At 42.0% G+C, this 18709-nt stretch overlaps 1 protein-coding gene across 1 annotated transcript in view; it reads left to right on the top strand.

The window, feature by feature from the left end:
• The window catches only part of camk1da (calcium/calmodulin-dependent protein kinase 1Da), a 59228-nt gene that overhangs the window by 20945 nt on the left and 19574 nt on the right, over window positions 1-18709 (top strand). Inside the window, exons 2-3 of the mRNA XM_046872569.1 lie at window positions 10455-10586; window positions 16512-16586. Of these exons, the coding sequence (XP_046728525.1) occupies window positions 10455-10586; window positions 16512-16586 (207 nt within the window). The remainder of the gene's footprint in view (window positions 1-10454; window positions 10587-16511; window positions 16587-18709) is intronic.

Here is an 18709-nt window from a genome sequence, read left to right on the forward strand (position 1 = left end):
CAGGAGGAAACGAGCGAGTCGTGCACTGCCTCTGTTGTGTTAGAAATGTAGTGTGAAAGGTTGAGTGTGTGTGTGTGTGTGTGTGTGTGTGTGTGTGTGTGTGTGTGTGTGTGTGTGTGTGTGTGTGCATGTGTGTGCATGTGTGTTTATGTGTCTAAAACACAGAGAGCAGCAGGAGCACTCAGTCTGACTCTGATTTGATCAAATGTTAATAGAGTTACCATGGAGCTTCGTCCTGTGTGTTCATTCATGCCCCCCCTTAAACACACACACACACACACACACACACACACACACACACACACACACACACACACACACACACACAAACTTGCTCTCTGTTTCTCTCCAGGCTGCAGGTGCACTGTTAGAGCAAGTGAGCAGACTTCCTGTGGCTTTTACATTGTGCAATCTATTGTGCTTGCACACACACACACGCACACACACACACATACAAAAGCACGCACCCACACAAACAAATACAAAGTAGAAAGTGTATAGCATTAAATGTTAAAGCACTTATAAACAGTGCGTGTCAGATGGTTGAGATTAAACAGGAGCAGAAGACCTGAGCTTATATCATTATGTCCACAATTACATACATATTTCTGTGTGTGTGTGTGTGTGTGTGTGTGTGTGTGTGTGTGTGTGTGTGTTTGTGTGTGTGTTGGAAGCACTGGCTGACTGCTGAGTCACTGTCAATCCTGCTGCTGCTCTGCCATGTGTGCCATGAGAAGCCAGCAGCCTGTAACACCTTCGTCATCTGTCGTCCACCACCAACCCCCAAACTGCAATCCCCCTCCCCCCCTTCCACACCCACACACACTCCCACCCACTTGAATTATTCACACACAAACTAGTCATTTTTTTACTCGTGTTAAGTCATGGGACGAAGTACACGATTTGAGAAGACCAGGGTAGAGGTGTGTGAGGTGTTTCAGGGCGGAGGTGGAGCCGAGAGCATTGCAGTGGTGAAAGGGCTCATCATCTTCTCAACATGGTGCCTCCCAGCATTGACACGTTCAAGCTGATGTTTGCAGATGTTCTGCTGCTTTTCAGAAGATGTACATTTTCATGAGTTTTGATAGTTATTAGAGAGAGACTGAGTGTGTGCGTGCGTGTGTGTGTGTGTGTGTGTGTGTGTGTGTGTGTGTGTGTGCCATTTCTCTACTAATAATGAAGTTGTTGGTGTTAACTCCTGGTGCTACTTTTTGTTATATTTCTCATTTTAACGTTTTCTTCTCATTCCTTCCTTCCTTCCTTTCTTATGTTCTGTTTATTTCTTATTTTTCTTCTGTTCTCTCCTTCTTCCCCTCCTTGTTCCCTTCTGCTCCTTTCTCCCATACTTCCTTATTACCTTACGTTATGTTACTTTCTTTCTATTGAAATCCTATGTTTTTCCCCCTCTTTATGAAATTCTATTCCTTCCTCCCATGCTTTCTAATTACTTTCTTTATTTCTTCCTTCCTTCCTTCCTTCTTTCTTTTCATCTTCCTTCTTTCCTTCTCTTTGTACTATCTTCTGTTTCTTTCTTCCTTGGTTCCGTATTGCCTTTTTGTTCTGTTCCTTCCTTGATGTTTTTATTACCTTTTGTTCTTTATTACCTTCCGTCCTTTCTTCCTTATTACATTCTGTTCCTTCGTTCTCACAGTCTGTCCTTCTTACCTTTTGGTTGCTTATTAACTTCTCTTTATTCCTTCCTTCTTTTCCTTAAGTATAATTTATCGTGATATCAGTATCATACCGTGTTCTTCTCTTTGTTGGTCAGTGTGTGTAAAACCCCTGAAGGTCACTCTGTCTGAGATATTCTGAGCTGTAAGTAAACAGGGAAAAACCCACAAACGGCTGAAGGCCAAAACAAACTTCCTGCAGCAAGTCGATTCCGAGTCAAATCACTTTCTCACTGCACAGGAAACCAGACTGTGTGTATGTGTGTGTGTGTGTGTGTGTTTGGAGGAAAGAAGGGTGTATGAGAGGTTTGATCCTTGAGTTCCTCATGTACTGGATTTGCTCTGAGAGAGATGACGTTGGTGATGATGTTGATGGTGGAGATGATAAGGATTGTGATGATGATGATGATGATGATGTCCCGTGGAGGAGCTGAAACGGAGAGGCGTGCCGTGTGCAGACGTGCTCCTCGTTCTGCCACAAGGTTATCGCGTTCCTAATCTTCTGCTCCGATCTCTGCTTGCCTCTCATTACCATGGAAACAACTGATCCAAAGCCAATAATCAGTGAGCGATGTCATGGGACCCGGCGAGGATATGACACCACAGACATAGTAATTACCCATGATGCTGTTCTGTCTCTAAAAAACCCTGTCCAATTATCTCTCTCTCTTTCACACACATACACACATAAACATGCGCACACTAACAAAAAACTGTGCACACACAAACATGTACACACACAGACACACACACTTAAACATGCAAACGCTCGAAAAGATTTTTACTCACAAACTTGCACACACACGTGCATTTACAGACACACACAAACATGCATACACACACACCCACACACACACACACACACACACACACAAACACACAGGTAAACATGCACATTCACACCACCTGCACAGACATGCACACACAAACATGTATGTATTTTACAAGACACACGCCTTTTCCCACCACATGCACAGGAAAGCGTGTCCATGTGTCTTTAAACGTCTTCAAACCCCCACCTACCCCCCCGCTTTGATCAGGAGTCTCCAGGAGACACACCCACGCTCTCCCTCTGTGCCGGCGGCCGTCCAGCCTCTGAACTCCTCATCATAGGTGTTGATGTGAATCACACTCGATTACACAGCGCACGCCTGAGATCATGTTTATCCAAATCACTGCCGTCAGACGAGCGCTGGCGTAGCTACTCGGGGGAAATTACAGTAATCTGTGTGTGTGAAAAGGCCGTCTCTGACGCTGTCGTCGTTCCACGTTCGAGCCGTGTGTGTTTTCAGCCTCAGCCTTAACGAAAGCCAATGCAATACTTTATTTTGACAGCGAGATCAATAGGGCAAGCAACAGTTACCACTGCAGGGTTCCCTAGCAACAGACAGAAGGGGTAGCTTTCAAACAGTGCGCAGGAAAATGCGGTCATGTTTTCATTTCACGGAGTGTGTGTGTGTCAGTGTGTGTGTCTGGTTGTGTCTGTGTATGAATGTAAAACTGACTGATTTTAAATAGAGAATCGAGTTTTTTAGCTATTTCACCCACTTCTAATTGACAGTAAACATACAGTAGGAAGGCTGAATTTACATTTTGTATGCCTGGAATGACCTTGAGTACAAAGTCAAACGACTGTACAATATGGGCTTAATCCGAGACGTGTTTCTACAGCTACACTCTGACTGTCACTGCCACGCTGATGCCCTGATCATTACCATACAAAGCCATATGAACTGTATGACAGAGAAAGAACATAAGCACAGTTTGAAGACAGGGGACACAAATAAGGCTACAGTTCAGGCAGAAACCGGTCGCAACTCCCAATATTTACTGTCCATAGTTTCTTTTTCAGACAGGAAGTATGGAAGCTCTGTGGTGCTTCTAGAGCATGATGACACTCAGGCATCTTCTGATACCATTTATAAAAGCAGGCACATTTGGAGAAGACTGAATGTCTGGAAGATTACGGTTTAATCTGTGATGCCGAAGCGACCCGGAGTTAATGGGTGACTTCAAGTCGGACATCTACCACTAAATATGAAGACTAGAGTGAGTGACAGATCGGCTGTATAGTGACCACCACTGAGCTCCACTGAGCAAGAAAACACGTTTAGGTGTCCAAGTGAAGGGAAAATTGAATGTTAGTGCATCCAAAGACATTCTATACAATTGTGGGCATCCAGCTTGTGGGCATCCAGCACATCTGGCTGGAAAAGGTCAGGTGTCTCAATTTTATTTGTCCCTTTAATAATGTAAATCGAATGTAAATGGACAAATATCAAATAATGCTTATTTTTCTTTTTTTTTCTTTTCATTTTTATTAAAAAAAAGAACCAGGCCTGCTGTTATTGTGCTCTACCCCTGGTATAACATAATTGCTTACATGTGACCTAGTAATCAGAGCTGAATGTAACACGACAACAAGGTACAACGCTGTTTACACATTCACTCGAGGGAGATTAAAAAGTAGCCACGCTACAGAGTAGTGGCTTTAAAAAGCCACTTCTGCATGGCGGCATTCTTGTGGTCGAGAATAAAACATTTTAAGGCTGAAAGAAATGTCTTTAGTACTCTCTTCCATCGTCTTTCTTATGAAACTAGACAACACATCACTTATCTCTCAGAGCCTGATTGCTACCAGTCAAAGGTTTGGATTGCTGCATCAGATGACCTGGCCTTCGCAATCTATATACAATTAAGATGGTTTGAGAATGAAGGAAAAGCAGCCAACAAGTACTCAAAACCCCTTTTGAATAACCAATCCAGTAGACTACCCCATGAATCTAATTAGAGAATTGTGGGCCAAGCTCATCAAAGCAAAAATTTAGCTACTTTGGTCAATCTTAAATATAAAACCCCTTTTTTTTTACTACATATTTCCATATGTGTTCTTTCATTATTGGATATTTTAAGTATTATTGCAAGATGTTAAAAATAATAAAAAAAAAACAAGAAAAAAAATACTGAAGGAGAAGGTATGCCCAATCATTTGACTGGTGGTGTGTATATATATATATATATATATATATATATATATATATATATATATATATATATATATATATATATATTTATATATATATATATATATATATATATATTTATATATGTATATATACAGTGGTGTGAAGAAGTGTTTGCCCCCCTTCCTGATTTTTAGTTTTCAGACCATCAAACTAATTTCAATATTAGTAAAAGATAACAAAATCCAAAACGTCATGGCCATGTGGGAAAAAGTGTTTGCCCCTAAGCCTAATAACTGATGGGGAAAAACACTTTTTCACACATGGCCATGACGTTTTGGATTTAGTTTTCCCCTTAATAATAAAAACCTTCATTTAAAAACTGCATTTTGTGTACACTTGTGTATGTTTTACTAATATTTAAATTAGTTTGATGATCTGAAACATTAAAGTGTGACAAACATGCAAAAGAAAATAAGAAATCAGTATGTGTGTATGTGTGTATATGTGTGTGTAAAACGTTATAAGTAGTGGGTTTTACAAATAGCTAGCAATAAATTGGAAGAAACTAGCTCATATTCAACAAACATACACACTGTTGGTGCTTCCTGAAAAATATGTTAACAATTCGCTAATCAGTTTAGCCACCAATCGCAAACCCGCTACTCTTTTTGTATGTTGGTATTATGGGTTTTGTCCTGTTTTAGTTTTAGTGTGTGGTATTTTGTTAGCGTTTAATGCTGTTCTTTTGCATTATCACTGAAATATTTTTACACGATAGGCTTCTAAATGGTTTCAGTTAGTTCGTTTTTTTACATCCAGGCCAAGGCTGGGCGATTTGTATAACTGTAATAAAAAGAGCTGTGTCATGATTTTCGGGTATATTTGCAAAAAAATACACATTAGAATTCAAGTAGTATCTCAGAAATATGTGTGTGTGTGTGTGTGTGTCACTGCGTGACTCCCACTTTAGCTCCATTTAGTTTTCCTCTCACATTGTGTTAATGAAGCAGAGCTGTTGATTTGTACTATAGTATGAGGGCTTTTTTTACAATGCACTTCTCAACAATGTGACACAAACACACACACACACACTTGCATGCAGATGTTGTAGAGACCACGTTTCATTTTCAGAGATTAGCACATTAGCTACCGATAATGGCTGTTAGCAAAATTCTACATTCGTGGCAGCTAGCTAACTGCTAGTTAGCAAAGGTAATTTCTTTCCAAACCAATATTGGTGAGAAAAGAAACAAAAAAATTATATAAATACTGTTGCTTGGCTAACAATAAGACGACAATAAGTTCAACAATGCTAAAATATATAGCTAGCAAACGACTAGTTAGTAGGAAGATAAGCTAACACATGACGGTCGACAAATAGATGAAATGTATTTACATTTTTAAGCTGCAACACAAGAAACCGACAAATGAATCCTACATGACACAAGTCATATCATGTGTGGAACAAATTTAAAAGTGAGCTAGCACTGCCTTAAATATAGAGACGAGAGCTAATTCACATGAGGTTTTGTGATCTTTTTTTAATTACTTTACTGCAATGAGAGGAATTTTAGTCGGCTAACTTAGTATGTACGACATGAAACGTCTTGTTGAAACCTCTAAAACTCATTTGGAAGAGGAAATTGAGTAAGAAAATGCAAATTTGCTATGTTATCTCCTGGTTTGAGACTGCTAGCAACGCAGCTATTTGGACATCAGGCGGAAGTTCATTCAACTACCTCAGTGCCAGAAGCTGAGAAATAAGGAGACCAGTTAAGCAGTGCTGGAGGGTGGAGGAAGCATGAAGAAGTTGTAGTGGATGGAAAGATTAGTGGAGCAGTGGTAGAAGATGGAGAGATCAGTGGAGCAGTGGTAGAGGTTAGAAGGATCAGTAGAGCAGTGGTAAAGGATGGAGAGATCAGTGGTGCATTGGTTGAGGATGGAGGGATCAGTGGTGCAGTTGTAGAGGATAGAGGAATGAGTGGATCAGTGGTAAAGGATGGAGGGATAAGTGCTAAGAGGTCTGTTTGTTGCTTCATTGTTGAGCATCAGTGTTCAAATCCCATGCATCAGCTACAGGAAGCCAATGTGGTGGTGGGGGAGAACTTAGGAAGGTCGAAAGCCAGTCATGCAGAGTTCTTGACAGACTTCAACGTGGTGTTCCTTCTGCTCCTGGGTCAGCAGCCTGGTGCCGAACTTGGCAGCAACACAAAGCATTTTCAAATCACACGTGAGGATCCCCTGGACTGTTCCGTATGACGCAATGACAATGGCAGCAATGTTGTGGACTGTTCTCTGACAATCATCATGCGCAAGTTGCCAAATGGTTTCGACATTTTCAAGGGTTGAGTTTGTTGAAGGTCTTCCTGATCTCTTGTCATCTTCCAGTGATGTTCTTCCGCTCTTATAGTGGGCGTGGCACTCAAAACACCTCAAACGCCTCATTGCAGCATCACAGTAAACTTGCTAAATCATGTCAAACATCTCTGTGGCAGTTTTGTCCAGTTTCACGCAGAATGTCATGTTTGCTCTTTGTTCTTACTCGCTGTCCATGATGAAATCACAGACGTAGTAACACACGTGGTCAGGTTAGAATAGCGCCAGTTGTACAGCTCCTGATGTTCACAGGACGATGTGTTTTGGCACACTGACTTATGAAGGTTTGTGCTCCCTGTGACTGTGCGTGCAGCCATGTGCTGCCATCTGTTGGCGTGTTACAAAAGTAAGACATGAATCTTTTTGTGACCAGCTCGTATGTGATGGAAAACATTCTGGGATGGTTGTAATGGTTAAGACATGGTGGTTTATGATGGCATTTCTAGTGAAAACCATTACAATTTGGTTAAATCCGAAGATGATTAAACAGGGTTCAGACACTCAGAACCCCAAACCCTCTCCCTCATACTTTATAACCCTGATTATACAGTACTCCGATCTGATACGTAGGATGGTAATGTTAATTTTTTTTTGCCCAGAAGGCATTTATGGTGTCTCCATCTCATGTATTTCATGAAAATGTCACTGAGTGGATTAAGCTGTTCTTTCTTCATGTGCTTCATTCATGTCTCCAGCGCTCGCCCCCTCACCCTATTTCCCTTTTGTCTCCTCATTTTCATGCAACATGAATGAAACCATGGTTGAATCATGCTAGCTCTTCCCTTCTCTTTCTCTCTCTTTCTCTGTGTGAGTGTCTAAGGGAATTATGGACATTAAAGCTGTAGATAAATTCATTGTGGCTGCCAGTGGTGGCATGTAGGTACTTCATGGGTTTTATTGATCATAAATAAGTGTATGGATCGAGGCCGGTTGACCGATCTCATCATTTGCGTGTGTCAGATGTTGGTCGGGTCCATATGGAGTAATCATTGTAGTCACTTTTTCGTCTGTGGTCGAGTGTGCGTTTTTCTTTTTTTTCCGAACAAGGAGCCGGTTTCAAAGCTCTCACCCACGCGTGCACATAAATCCCCGTCCGTGCATAAGAGAGAGCACGCAATGGAGGAGGCATTTTAGCATTTTAATGAGGATTTCAGGAGAGGATTTGTCACTCGTCCAATAGTCTTTATGGTTTGTTTGACGTGTGTGTGTGTTTGTGTGTAAAATATATTTGCAGGAGCCTTTATGTATCCAGGCATGTTGATGAGTTTGTTGGTGTGTCGCAGTACATGTAGCATAGCAACGACCACGATTGTCCAGATAAATATTCACTTAATGTCCGGATTTAATTCTGGGCTCTCCGGTGTTTTTATAAAGCTTTTACGTGGCATGACAGATGGTTGATGAGGCCATGCAGCCATCCCACCCACCCCACCACCCCAAAGCTTTATCAGTAAATGGATGTTTATAAATGTCACCAAGGCACTTGCAACCCAGATGCATAATCTCACTCTGCATTTTAGCCCCGTGATATCGTTTCTACAGCAGCCTGAAGCAATTTCACAAGAGCCAGATGCAGGACTGGAAAATACTGCCGTGATTGTTCTTCATTACTTACTATACTACATAACTATTATTTATACGTTGCTCCATCGGTGCCGGAATGAATGCTTGCTCGCACTTCCCCTGAATTACATTACTAAGAATAAACACACGCTTTAGTTTCCCACAATTTGTACTACCGTTTTGGAATCTCAAATCATTGGCTGTGTGCGGTATATCGGTATATCGGTATATATCCAAACACTCCAGATAACATGAGGCGTCTTCTTTAGCTCACTAGAAGGCAGGAAATCCATCTAGCTTCGAAAAGTCAAGACATGGCCTCGCGTACCCTGGAGTCTTAAAGAATTTTGATCAGTATGGGGTAGTATAGTGAAATATGGTTATCTAAAAAATAATAGTGCATTATTTAAAAGCGGAGCAATTACTACCATAGTAAATAAACTATATATCATGTGGATGAGCGCCAGTTTTTAGGAGTGAAGGGCGGAGCTGGAAGAGTAGAAAGGCAGGACACATGCGCACATCCTAGCAGCATTCCAACGCATTGTGCGAAAATGACATTTTTAATATTATTAAGATACGGAAAAATCGTAAGTTGATCTATCGTAACTCTGGAATCTTATTAGCTCCCTAGGATGCGAATCAGTATCTTGTGTGCATGAATTCATGCTTTTGGCATTTGACAAAGTGACTTACAACCATCTGAGCAGCTGAGGGTTTAGGTCCTTGTTTAAGGGCCCAACAGTGGCGTCTTAGTGATGCTGGGATGCAAACTCATGATCCTGACCTACTGATTAGAAATAAATGAACACTTCCCATTAAAAAAAAAAAAAGTTTCATCATTTTTGAGCTCCAACAATGCTAATACATTTCTTCAGAGGCTTCAATGAGTCATTCTTAATACGTTTTGATGCTCTCTGGGTATTGTGGTGCATTGTGGGGTTTTAAAGGAGAATTCATTAATCGAGAGCCCTTCAAATGGCCGACCATCTGATCAGTGGCCTGAACTACTGAGTTCTGTTATTGTGTTTTCTTTGCTAATGCATGGCTAGACTAGCATCAGCAACATCATGTAGCTAACATTTCTAGCTAATAGCAAATGTTGGTGATTTACAGATCTACATATTTGACTTCTTATTAGTAAATGTAATTATTTAGCAAGAAATATTCTCACGCATATTGTCATATTGTCATTATTATAGGAAAATGTGATTCTGACGGAAATGTGATGTTTCCTTTTACCATGTCGTTAGATTGATGAATTTACTTCATGAGAATACTTGAGTACTTTATAACACCAGCAGCTTCGCTTCACTTGAGGATATCTTTGTAGAGATTTTGATTTCCAGTCAGAATTTCAGGCCTTAATGATAGGGTGATGCTGGATCGTGTCATTGTGTAGTATTTCTCCCCTCTTCAAAAACACAAAGAAAGAACCGTATTAATGGCATTAAACGCTCTCTTTTTATGGATAAATTCATATAGCTGGATTCACACAGAGAGACCGAGTGAGATGGAGCTACATAGCAGCTCAGGAATGGGGTGTGTATTTAGGAAATCAGGATGGAGGTTGAAGGATCTGTTCAGGATAATAAAAAAAGCAGTGTACGGATGATGACTTTTGTGTAAACAGCTTCGTCTTCGTCACAGCTGGAGATAAAAAAAAGTCTGCTTCATTCATTTTTGTGTGTGTGTTGGTTTAAAAGAGGTAGGGAAGAGTGTGTTTATTTATCTCTCCGTGATGAGATAACTCCATGACATGACATCTCCTCCCACTGAACCGACACTGGTAGGATGGGATCTATGTGATGTTCCTGCTCTGTTTTAATCAACAGCATTCACAAATCTATTTTATTTCCCCTCTCTCTCTTTGGTTTAGGGGAGCGTTCTCCGAGGTGGTCCTGGCTCAGGAGAGAGTCACAGAGAAGATGTTTGCCGTTAAGTGCATCCCTAAAAAGGCCTTGAAGGGGAAGGAGAGCAGCATCGAGAACGAGATCGCCGTGCTACGCAAGTGAGTCTCGAACACCGCGTATCTACGTCGATACCACAATACTTTCCTGCTGTACCTTCGTTTCCATGGTTTTTCTGGCAGCCAGGACCAATGCGGCAAGCGGGGTGACTGGGATGTCGGCAAAAATTATAGCTTCCTCCAAGGAATCTCCAAGGAATGTCTGTGTGCTTTTGTTTTATTGTAGTGTTTAACTTCAAGCTATTTTAACTGAGGAGTAGAAGTAAGATCCCCAAATTGTATTCCCCAGGCATGAATTTAAATCTATACAGCAGGCCAAATAGGTGCAGGAAAGGGACTGTTTTTTTTGGGTTTTTTTGCCTTCCGTCCACACGAGACGCTTTCAGTCAACGAAAAACGTAGCTTTTTGAAAACACCCCCCAAAGTGAATACATTTGAAAAAAAGCAGTTTTTGCGTCGGGTCGAAGGTCGAAGCGTTTTACGTTTTGCTCCTGCGCAGTACAGTGACGTAAGAATTTTCAGACGTTTCGTTGTGGATGAGCAGCTTTTGGAAAACAATTAAAAATGTGCAATGTTTTTAGACAAAAACGCAGTTTTCAGATTTATCCAGATTACACAGATAGTCAAAAGAGATGGCAAATATATGTATTGTTTTATGAGCTTGGGTTTAATTTTTGTACCGTTAGAGGACTCCAATAAGACGTGCTTAGATGCGGAACCTTTACATGAGCCTGACAATGCTCCTGTGCACAAAGCCAGCTTCATGAATATATGCTTTACATGGGTTGGAGTGGAAGATCTCCAGCTATCGAGCTCTAATCTCAACCCTATTGATCACCTTTGGGATAAACTGGAATCCTCCTCACCTCATCTACATCAGTACCTGACTTTACTAACACCCTTGTAACTGAATGAACACAAATCATCTCTAGCACACAAAATCTAGTAGAACATCTTCATAGAAGAGTGAAAGTTATTTTCTCCAGGACACAAAAGATTCTCAATGGGGTTAAGATCTGAACTCTGCTGTGGCCAATCCATGTGGTGAAGATGATGTCTCATGCTTTAGTGAACCATTCTTTTTTAAAAATGATAATTCCTTGCATCCTTTTGAGTAAAAGACAGGAGGAGTGATGAGGATGGACAGGATTAGAAATGAATTTGTTAGAGGGACAGCCCATGTAGGATGTTTTGGTGACAAGGAAAGGGAGGTGTGATTGAGATGGTTTGGAGATGTGCAGAGGAGGGACATGGGGTATATCAGTAGGAGAATGCTGAGGATGGAGACACCAGGAAGGAGGAAAAGAGGAAGACCAAGGAGGAGGTTTATGGATGTGGTGAAGGAAGACATGCAGGTAGTTGGTGTGAAAGAGGCAGATGTAGAGGACAGGGTGGTATGGAGACGGATGATCTGCTGTGACGACCCCTAATGGGAGCAGCCGAAAGAAGAAGATGAATTCCTGGCATCCTTGACTTGGATCATGTTTATGGTTTAGTCGGATTTTTTTACACAATCTGTGCAAATTCAGTTGCGCTTGCAAAGTCATGGCAATCTCACAATTCAGACCATCTAGTGTTCACAGGTTCAATATTTATTAGCTTCTGCATTTTCTACAGTATGAGATGTTCTATGTCTGACCCCTTTATTGACCTTGACCATTATTTTTTGATTTCCCATAAGAAACTCCTGTCCTGTCTCATTCTTAGAATTCAGTCAGTTACCTAATTACAGCTTTGACCGCTTTCAAGCGTTATCCCCCTCTCCTACATACCTGAGCTACCAAATGAGAAGGATTGTCTAGTGTCACTGTGATTGATGGCAGAGAGCGTAATAACATTTAGAGAACATTGCCAAATTTGCTCTCTTGACTCTGGGCCACAGCAACTGTCAGGATTTAACCACAAGATCCCCTGTACACAGGGTGAACATTTCTCCTCTGTGGGAGAAATGTTAACAACTCGATTACCTGAGGGGGAAAAAAGGCCAAAAACTCTATTAATGTTGACATACATTTACACGGAAGCTCAGTCAGAGCCCAGCGACGACGGCCATGATACAGCGCCTCTGGAGCATGGATGGTTAAGGGCTTTGCTCAGGAGTTTGGCAAACTGGGGCTTGAACCCCCGGCCTTCTGATCGGTAAACCAGAGCCTTAACCACTGAGCTTCCACTTCCTGTGTTTTCAAATATCACAGCTTGTCAGAAAGCTGGGTATGGTATGGTATGGTATGGTATGGTATGGTATAGTATAGTATAGTATGGTATGGAATGGTATGGTATGGTATAGTATGGTATGGAATGGTATGGTATGGTATGGTATGGAATGGAATGGTATAGAATGGTATGGTATGGTATGGTATAGTATAGTATGGTATGGTATGGTATGGAATGGTATAGTATGGTATGGTATGGTATGGTATGGTATGTTATGGAATGGTATGGTATGGAATGGTATAGAATGGTATGGTATGGTATGGTATAGTATAGTATGGTATGGTATGGTATGGTATGGAATGGTATAGTATGGTATGGTATGGTATGGTATGGTATGTTATGGAATGGTATGGTATGGAATGGTATGGTATGGTATGGTATGGAATGGTATAGAATGGTATGGTATGGTATGGTATGGCACCCCTGGAGCAGATAGAATTATGTACCTTTCTTGAGGGCCCAACAGTGGCAGCTTGGATGTTCTGGGGCTTGAACCCCTTTTGATTTCTCCCTCTTTGGACATTTAAAGGCTTTGGCATGGAGGAGTTGGTGTTGAATCTATAATGATCTGAGATGTTAAGCTAATTTATGAGTTGCTCAAGAACTTCTGGTTCCACAACTAAAACTGATTGGATATGACTGTGGAGAGGACATTACTCATAATCACAAACTCTGGTGCTCATGTTAGATCTCACTCTCTGGTGTTTGTAATGTTTTAATGATTTATAATCATGCTGTTGGTGTCACCCAGATGAGGATGAGGTTCCATTTTCAGTCTGGCTCCTCTCATGGTTTGTTCTTCATACCATCTAAAGGAGTTTTTCCTTGCCACATTCTCCGCAGGTGAATTATTAGTATAATAATTCACTTATATTGAAATTTTTGTTCTATAATTCTTACATTCTGTAAAGCTGCTTTGAGACAATGTCCATTGTGAAAAGCGCAATAGAAATACATTTGAATTTAATTATATTAACACAGAGCCTTAAAAACTGAACCACCACTGCCCTATTACTATAGTATTACAGCAAGTCACCACAAAAGCACCATGTCAATAAGCAATGTAATTTAGTGAAGGCCTGAAGATGTACATAATGCTTGTACAGGGTTCCTACACGATTTTCGGTCTAGCGCCGCCCTTTTTCGCAACGCTGAGGGTCTGCGCTGAACACCACAAAAAACACCTTTTGGCCATGGCCATGTTTTGGCCTTCCGTCAAAACTGAGACGGCGTTTTCAGTCAACGAAAATGTAGCTTTTTGAAAACTTTTTCTCAAGGCTTTTAAAAGCGATCATGCATTTTCAGTCATTGATGTGACGTTTTAACTAGCCGGGAAGGAAATAAACGGCAGACGGACATGACGACTATTTTTAAATCCATTTTCCGGATTACTGTAGACGTAGCCTTTGATTAAGAAAACGTATTTTTACACATTCTTAATTTTATATTTTAGAAAAATGAATTGGGCAATAGTATAGAAACACAAATATTTTTCAATACTCATGTTCTTTGATGTGAAATGCACACGATTTGCGGTGCTCTTCCTATATCTGAGTTTTCCAAGTTTCACAAACATGATACTTACGCCATATGGCCAAAAAAGTTTGTGGACACCTGACCATAAGATTGGTATGAGCATCTTCATGAACCCCTTCCACATTAAGTCCCCATTTGCTCTTATAATAACCACCACTCTTATGGAAAGATTTTGTGCACATTCTGATATAAGTGCGCTGAGGAGCCCTGGGTTGAATCAGCGTTTACAATTATCCCAATGGTGTTCAAAATGGTTGATGTCAAAGCTCTTTAGCAGGAGATCTTCTACTCCAACCCATGTAAAAAGCATATCTTCATGGAGCTGGCTTTGTGCACAGGGGCATTGTCCTGCTGGAACAGGTTTGGGTCTCCTAGTTCAAGTGGAAATCTCTTGCTACCGCATCCAAAGACGTTCTATACGATTGTGTGCGCTAACAGTTTGAGATGGTTGGAAAAGTGTGGTGTCCCAATACTTTTGGCAGCAGCGTGTCCTTAATATGACATTGCAGCAGCTAAACCCACACGGCGACGATGTCGTGTAGTCTCCTGTTAGATACGGGTTTCTACGTTGTTTGATGATGGAGAAGACTCCGACCCGTGTTATTGTAAGCGTTGCCATGGTAACCACCTGCGTCAGGCCCGGGCACACACCGACACGTCCTCTGTATCTGCCGAACAGCTCGGCTCGTTACACCGCGCGGGAGGACTCAGGTGTTGGGAACGCTAATTACCGCTCCGATCCCGAGACCCAATTAACCCGTCTCTCTGCCCTCGCGTGTTTGGACTGTTTGTCTCGCTCACATCGTTCTATCAGACAAGATTCTATTAGACTTTCCGTGATGACTCGTAAGCACTGAGTCATGTATTCACACATGCGGCCCCAGGTGTCGCGTTTCTTCGAGACGCAGCCGAGCGTTTAGACGACAGAACAATATCCTGGAAGACTTGCAGTTCACCCGGTGTCATAATGTCTTCTTTTTTTTCTTTTTTTCCCTCTAAATCGTTTCTTTTGTACTTCATGTATAAAGGGTGTCTGTCTGCCTGTCTTTTTTTTCTTTTGTCTCTCCCCCTCTCTGTCATTTCTCCATGTTTCGCACTATAATTAAAGGAAAGGCTTTCTGAAGCACTAGATGAGTCACGCTGCAGTTTCTGCCCACTCTTTCTTAAGGTAGGGAGGAGACGTGATGTGTAGAGCGAGACAGACAGACACAGAAAAGAAATGAGTTTAGGATTAATCCTTTGAAGTCGAGGAGTTCTGTGATTAGTTTCGTATGTCGGAGAAGTCGTTGCTGCTGGAGAGATGATGGCCGTATTGTCTGATGCGAGCTGACGAACCCTTGATCTTCCCTTGTATTTATTTCCCTGTAAATCACGCTGAAAACCACTGGCGCTCATATATATATATATATATATATATATATATATATATATATATATATATATATATATATATATATATATACCAATCAGGTATAACATCATGACCACCTGCTTTATATTGTGTTGGTTAGTCCCGACCTGTCGAGCAGTAACAGCATCTTCCGCATTTTGAGCTACAGGAGCTCGTCTGTTGGATCGGACCACACGGGCCGGCCTTCGCTCCTCACGTGCATCCATGATCCATGACCCTGTTAACAGGATCTCAGAAAATCATGCATTTACTTCAGCACTACTTTAATAAATAAATCTGTACTGGACAATCAGATCATTATAAACATTTGCGAGTCACTTTAAATAAATTTTTTTACACAATTCGAAAACTACGCTGTATGTCCAAAAGTTTGTGGACACCCACCAAAAGAATTGGCACCTTAGTCCTTATTTGCTGTTATAACAAGTTCTGGGAAGATGTTCCACTAGATTTTGTGGAGATTTGTGCTCATTCAGCTACATAGGCACAGTCAGCATTCATCATGTTCAGTAGGGTTGGAGCTCTATAGCAGAAGATCTTCCAAACCATGTAAAGCAGATCTTCATGGAGCTGGGTTTGTGCATTGGAGCGTTGTCATGCTGGAACAGGTTTGGGAAAAACCTCATGCTAAAGCATCTGGAGACGTCTTGTACAGTTGTGTGCCTCCGACTTCATAGTAACTATTTGGGGAGGAGCCACGTGTGACGGGTCGGGTGTCCTAATACTTTTGGTCATAATTCAGCCCAACACATTTTACTATAATAGTTATTTTCTTTCTTTAAATATGATCTGTGTTTATTTTACAGGATCAAGCACGAAAATATCGTGGCCTTGGAGGACATTTACGAAAGCTCTGATCACCTGTACCTCATAATGCAACTGTGAGTATACCACGTAGTCTAGTGTGTGTGTTTGTGTGTGTTTGTGTGTGTGTGTGTGTGTGTGTGTGTGTGTGTGTGTGTGTGTGTGTGTGTGTGTGTGTGTGTGTTCATTTTGTGCAGTTTGACTCAAATTCTGAGACCTTTTGGCTCTGATTTTTGCTTGTTAAATAAAAATGATCATGTCAGCATAAAGAAGAAATAAACAAAAAGTTGAGAAAAATGGAAAAAAAAATGAAGTGGCAAAAGTATTGGGAATTTTTGCTGCTTTTACAGCCATATGTGCTTCTTCTCCAAACTGTGTGCTCAATCATCATGTTCAATAGGGTTCCTCTATAGCAGGAGATCTTCCACTCCTGTTATAGAGTAACCCTATTGAACATGATGAATCAGCACAAATCTCCACAAGCACACTCTAAAATCCAGTGGAACATCTTCCCTGAAGAGTGGAGGTTTTTATAAGCGCCAATAAGGAATAAATGTGGGATGGGATGTTTAGATGCATATCCTTCTTATTGTCAGGTGTCCACAAACTTTCAGCCATATGATGTACATTCCCATGTACATTGAATACAGTCAGAATAATAAAAGGCTGATATCCAGAACTTTGAGAAAAATATAATAAAATGAAAGAGAACTGAGGAGTGGAGTAGAACGTGAGGTGATTGCTGCAGACGTGTCCCAGACATTATTGACTTCTTATTTGTAGTAACAATACTGATAAAAATATTGACCCGCGCTTTTGCTCTCGAAAAGAAAAACTTCCACGTCATCGGTTTCTGAGCTGAAATGTCACTTCACTAACTCATAGTAGCACTTAGCCATTTAATGTCAGCTTACACACACACACACACACACACACACACACAAACACACACACACACACAGAGCTGGTTGTGGGTGAGTGTGACCTTTACCTGAGTGCAATGAAAGAACAGAACTCTGATGTGTGCACATGGCACAACGCCTGTAGAGATCACAGGAGCAGAAAACAAACTCTGAACATGTCCCCATTCAAGTGGGGTGTGTGTGTGTGTGTGTGTGTGTGTGTGTGTGTGTGTGTGTGTGTGTAGGAGTGGGCAAATGAAAGTGCATGTGAGCAAAGATTAATCTTTTGAGTGTAAATCTGTGCATGTGTGAGTATGTGTGCATTGTTGTGAGGATTAGTAAAGTGTGTGAGTGTGAATGATTATGAGATTTAGTGCAAGTGAGATTTTTGCATGAGTGTGTAAATGAGTTCTAGTGCAGAAATGTGTGTGGCAGAATGAGTGGCAGCGTCGGTGTGTGAGTTCCAGTGTCTGTGTGCGAGTGGCAGCGTCGGTGTGCGAGTGGCAGCGTCGGTGTGCGAGTGGCAGCGTCGGTGTGCGAGTGGCAGCGTCGGTGTGCGAGTGACAGCGTCGGTGTGCGAGTGGCAGTGTCGGTGTGCGAGTGGCAGTGTCGGTGTGCGAGTGGCAGTGTCTGTGTGCGAGTGGCAGTGTCGGTGTGCGAGTTCCAGTGTCTGTGTGCGAGTGGCAGTGTCGGTGTGCGAGTGGCAGAATCAGAGTGGCAGTGTCTGTGTACGAGTGGCAGTGTCTGTGTGCGAGTGGCAGTGTCGGTGTGCGAGTGGCAGAATCGGAGTGGCAGTGTCTGTGTACAGTGGCAGTGTCTGTGTGCAGTGGCAGTGTCTGTGTCGAGTGGCAGTGTCTGTGTGCAGTGGCAGTGTCGGTGTCGAGTGGCAGAATCGGAGTGGCAGTGTCTGTGTCACAGTGGCAGTGTCTGTGCAGTGGCAGTGTCTGTGTGCGAGTGGCAGTGTCGGTGTGCGAGTGGCAGAATCGGAGTGTCTGTGTACGAGTGGCAGTGTCTGTGTGCGAGTGGCAGTGTCGGTGTGCAAGTGGCAGTGTTGGTGTGCGAGTGGCAGTGTCGGTGTGTGAGTGACAGTGTGCAAGTGGCAGTGTCTGTGTGCGAGTGGAAGTGTACGAGTGGCGGTGTCGGTGTGTGAGTAGCAGTGTCTGTGTGCGAGTGGCAGTGTGCGAGTGGCAGTGTCGTGTGCGAGTGGCAGTACCTGTGTGCGAGCATCAGTGTCGGGGTGTGATTGTCCTTGGTTTTCTTTTTTTTTTAAGTCCAAGTGTGTGACTGAAAGTTCAGTT

Source organism: Silurus meridionalis, chromosome 18, assembly GCF_014805685.1.
Source record: "Silurus meridionalis isolate SWU-2019-XX chromosome 18, ASM1480568v1, whole genome shotgun sequence".
NCBI classification, from domain to species: domain Eukaryota; kingdom Metazoa; phylum Chordata; class Actinopteri; order Siluriformes; family Siluridae; genus Silurus; species Silurus meridionalis.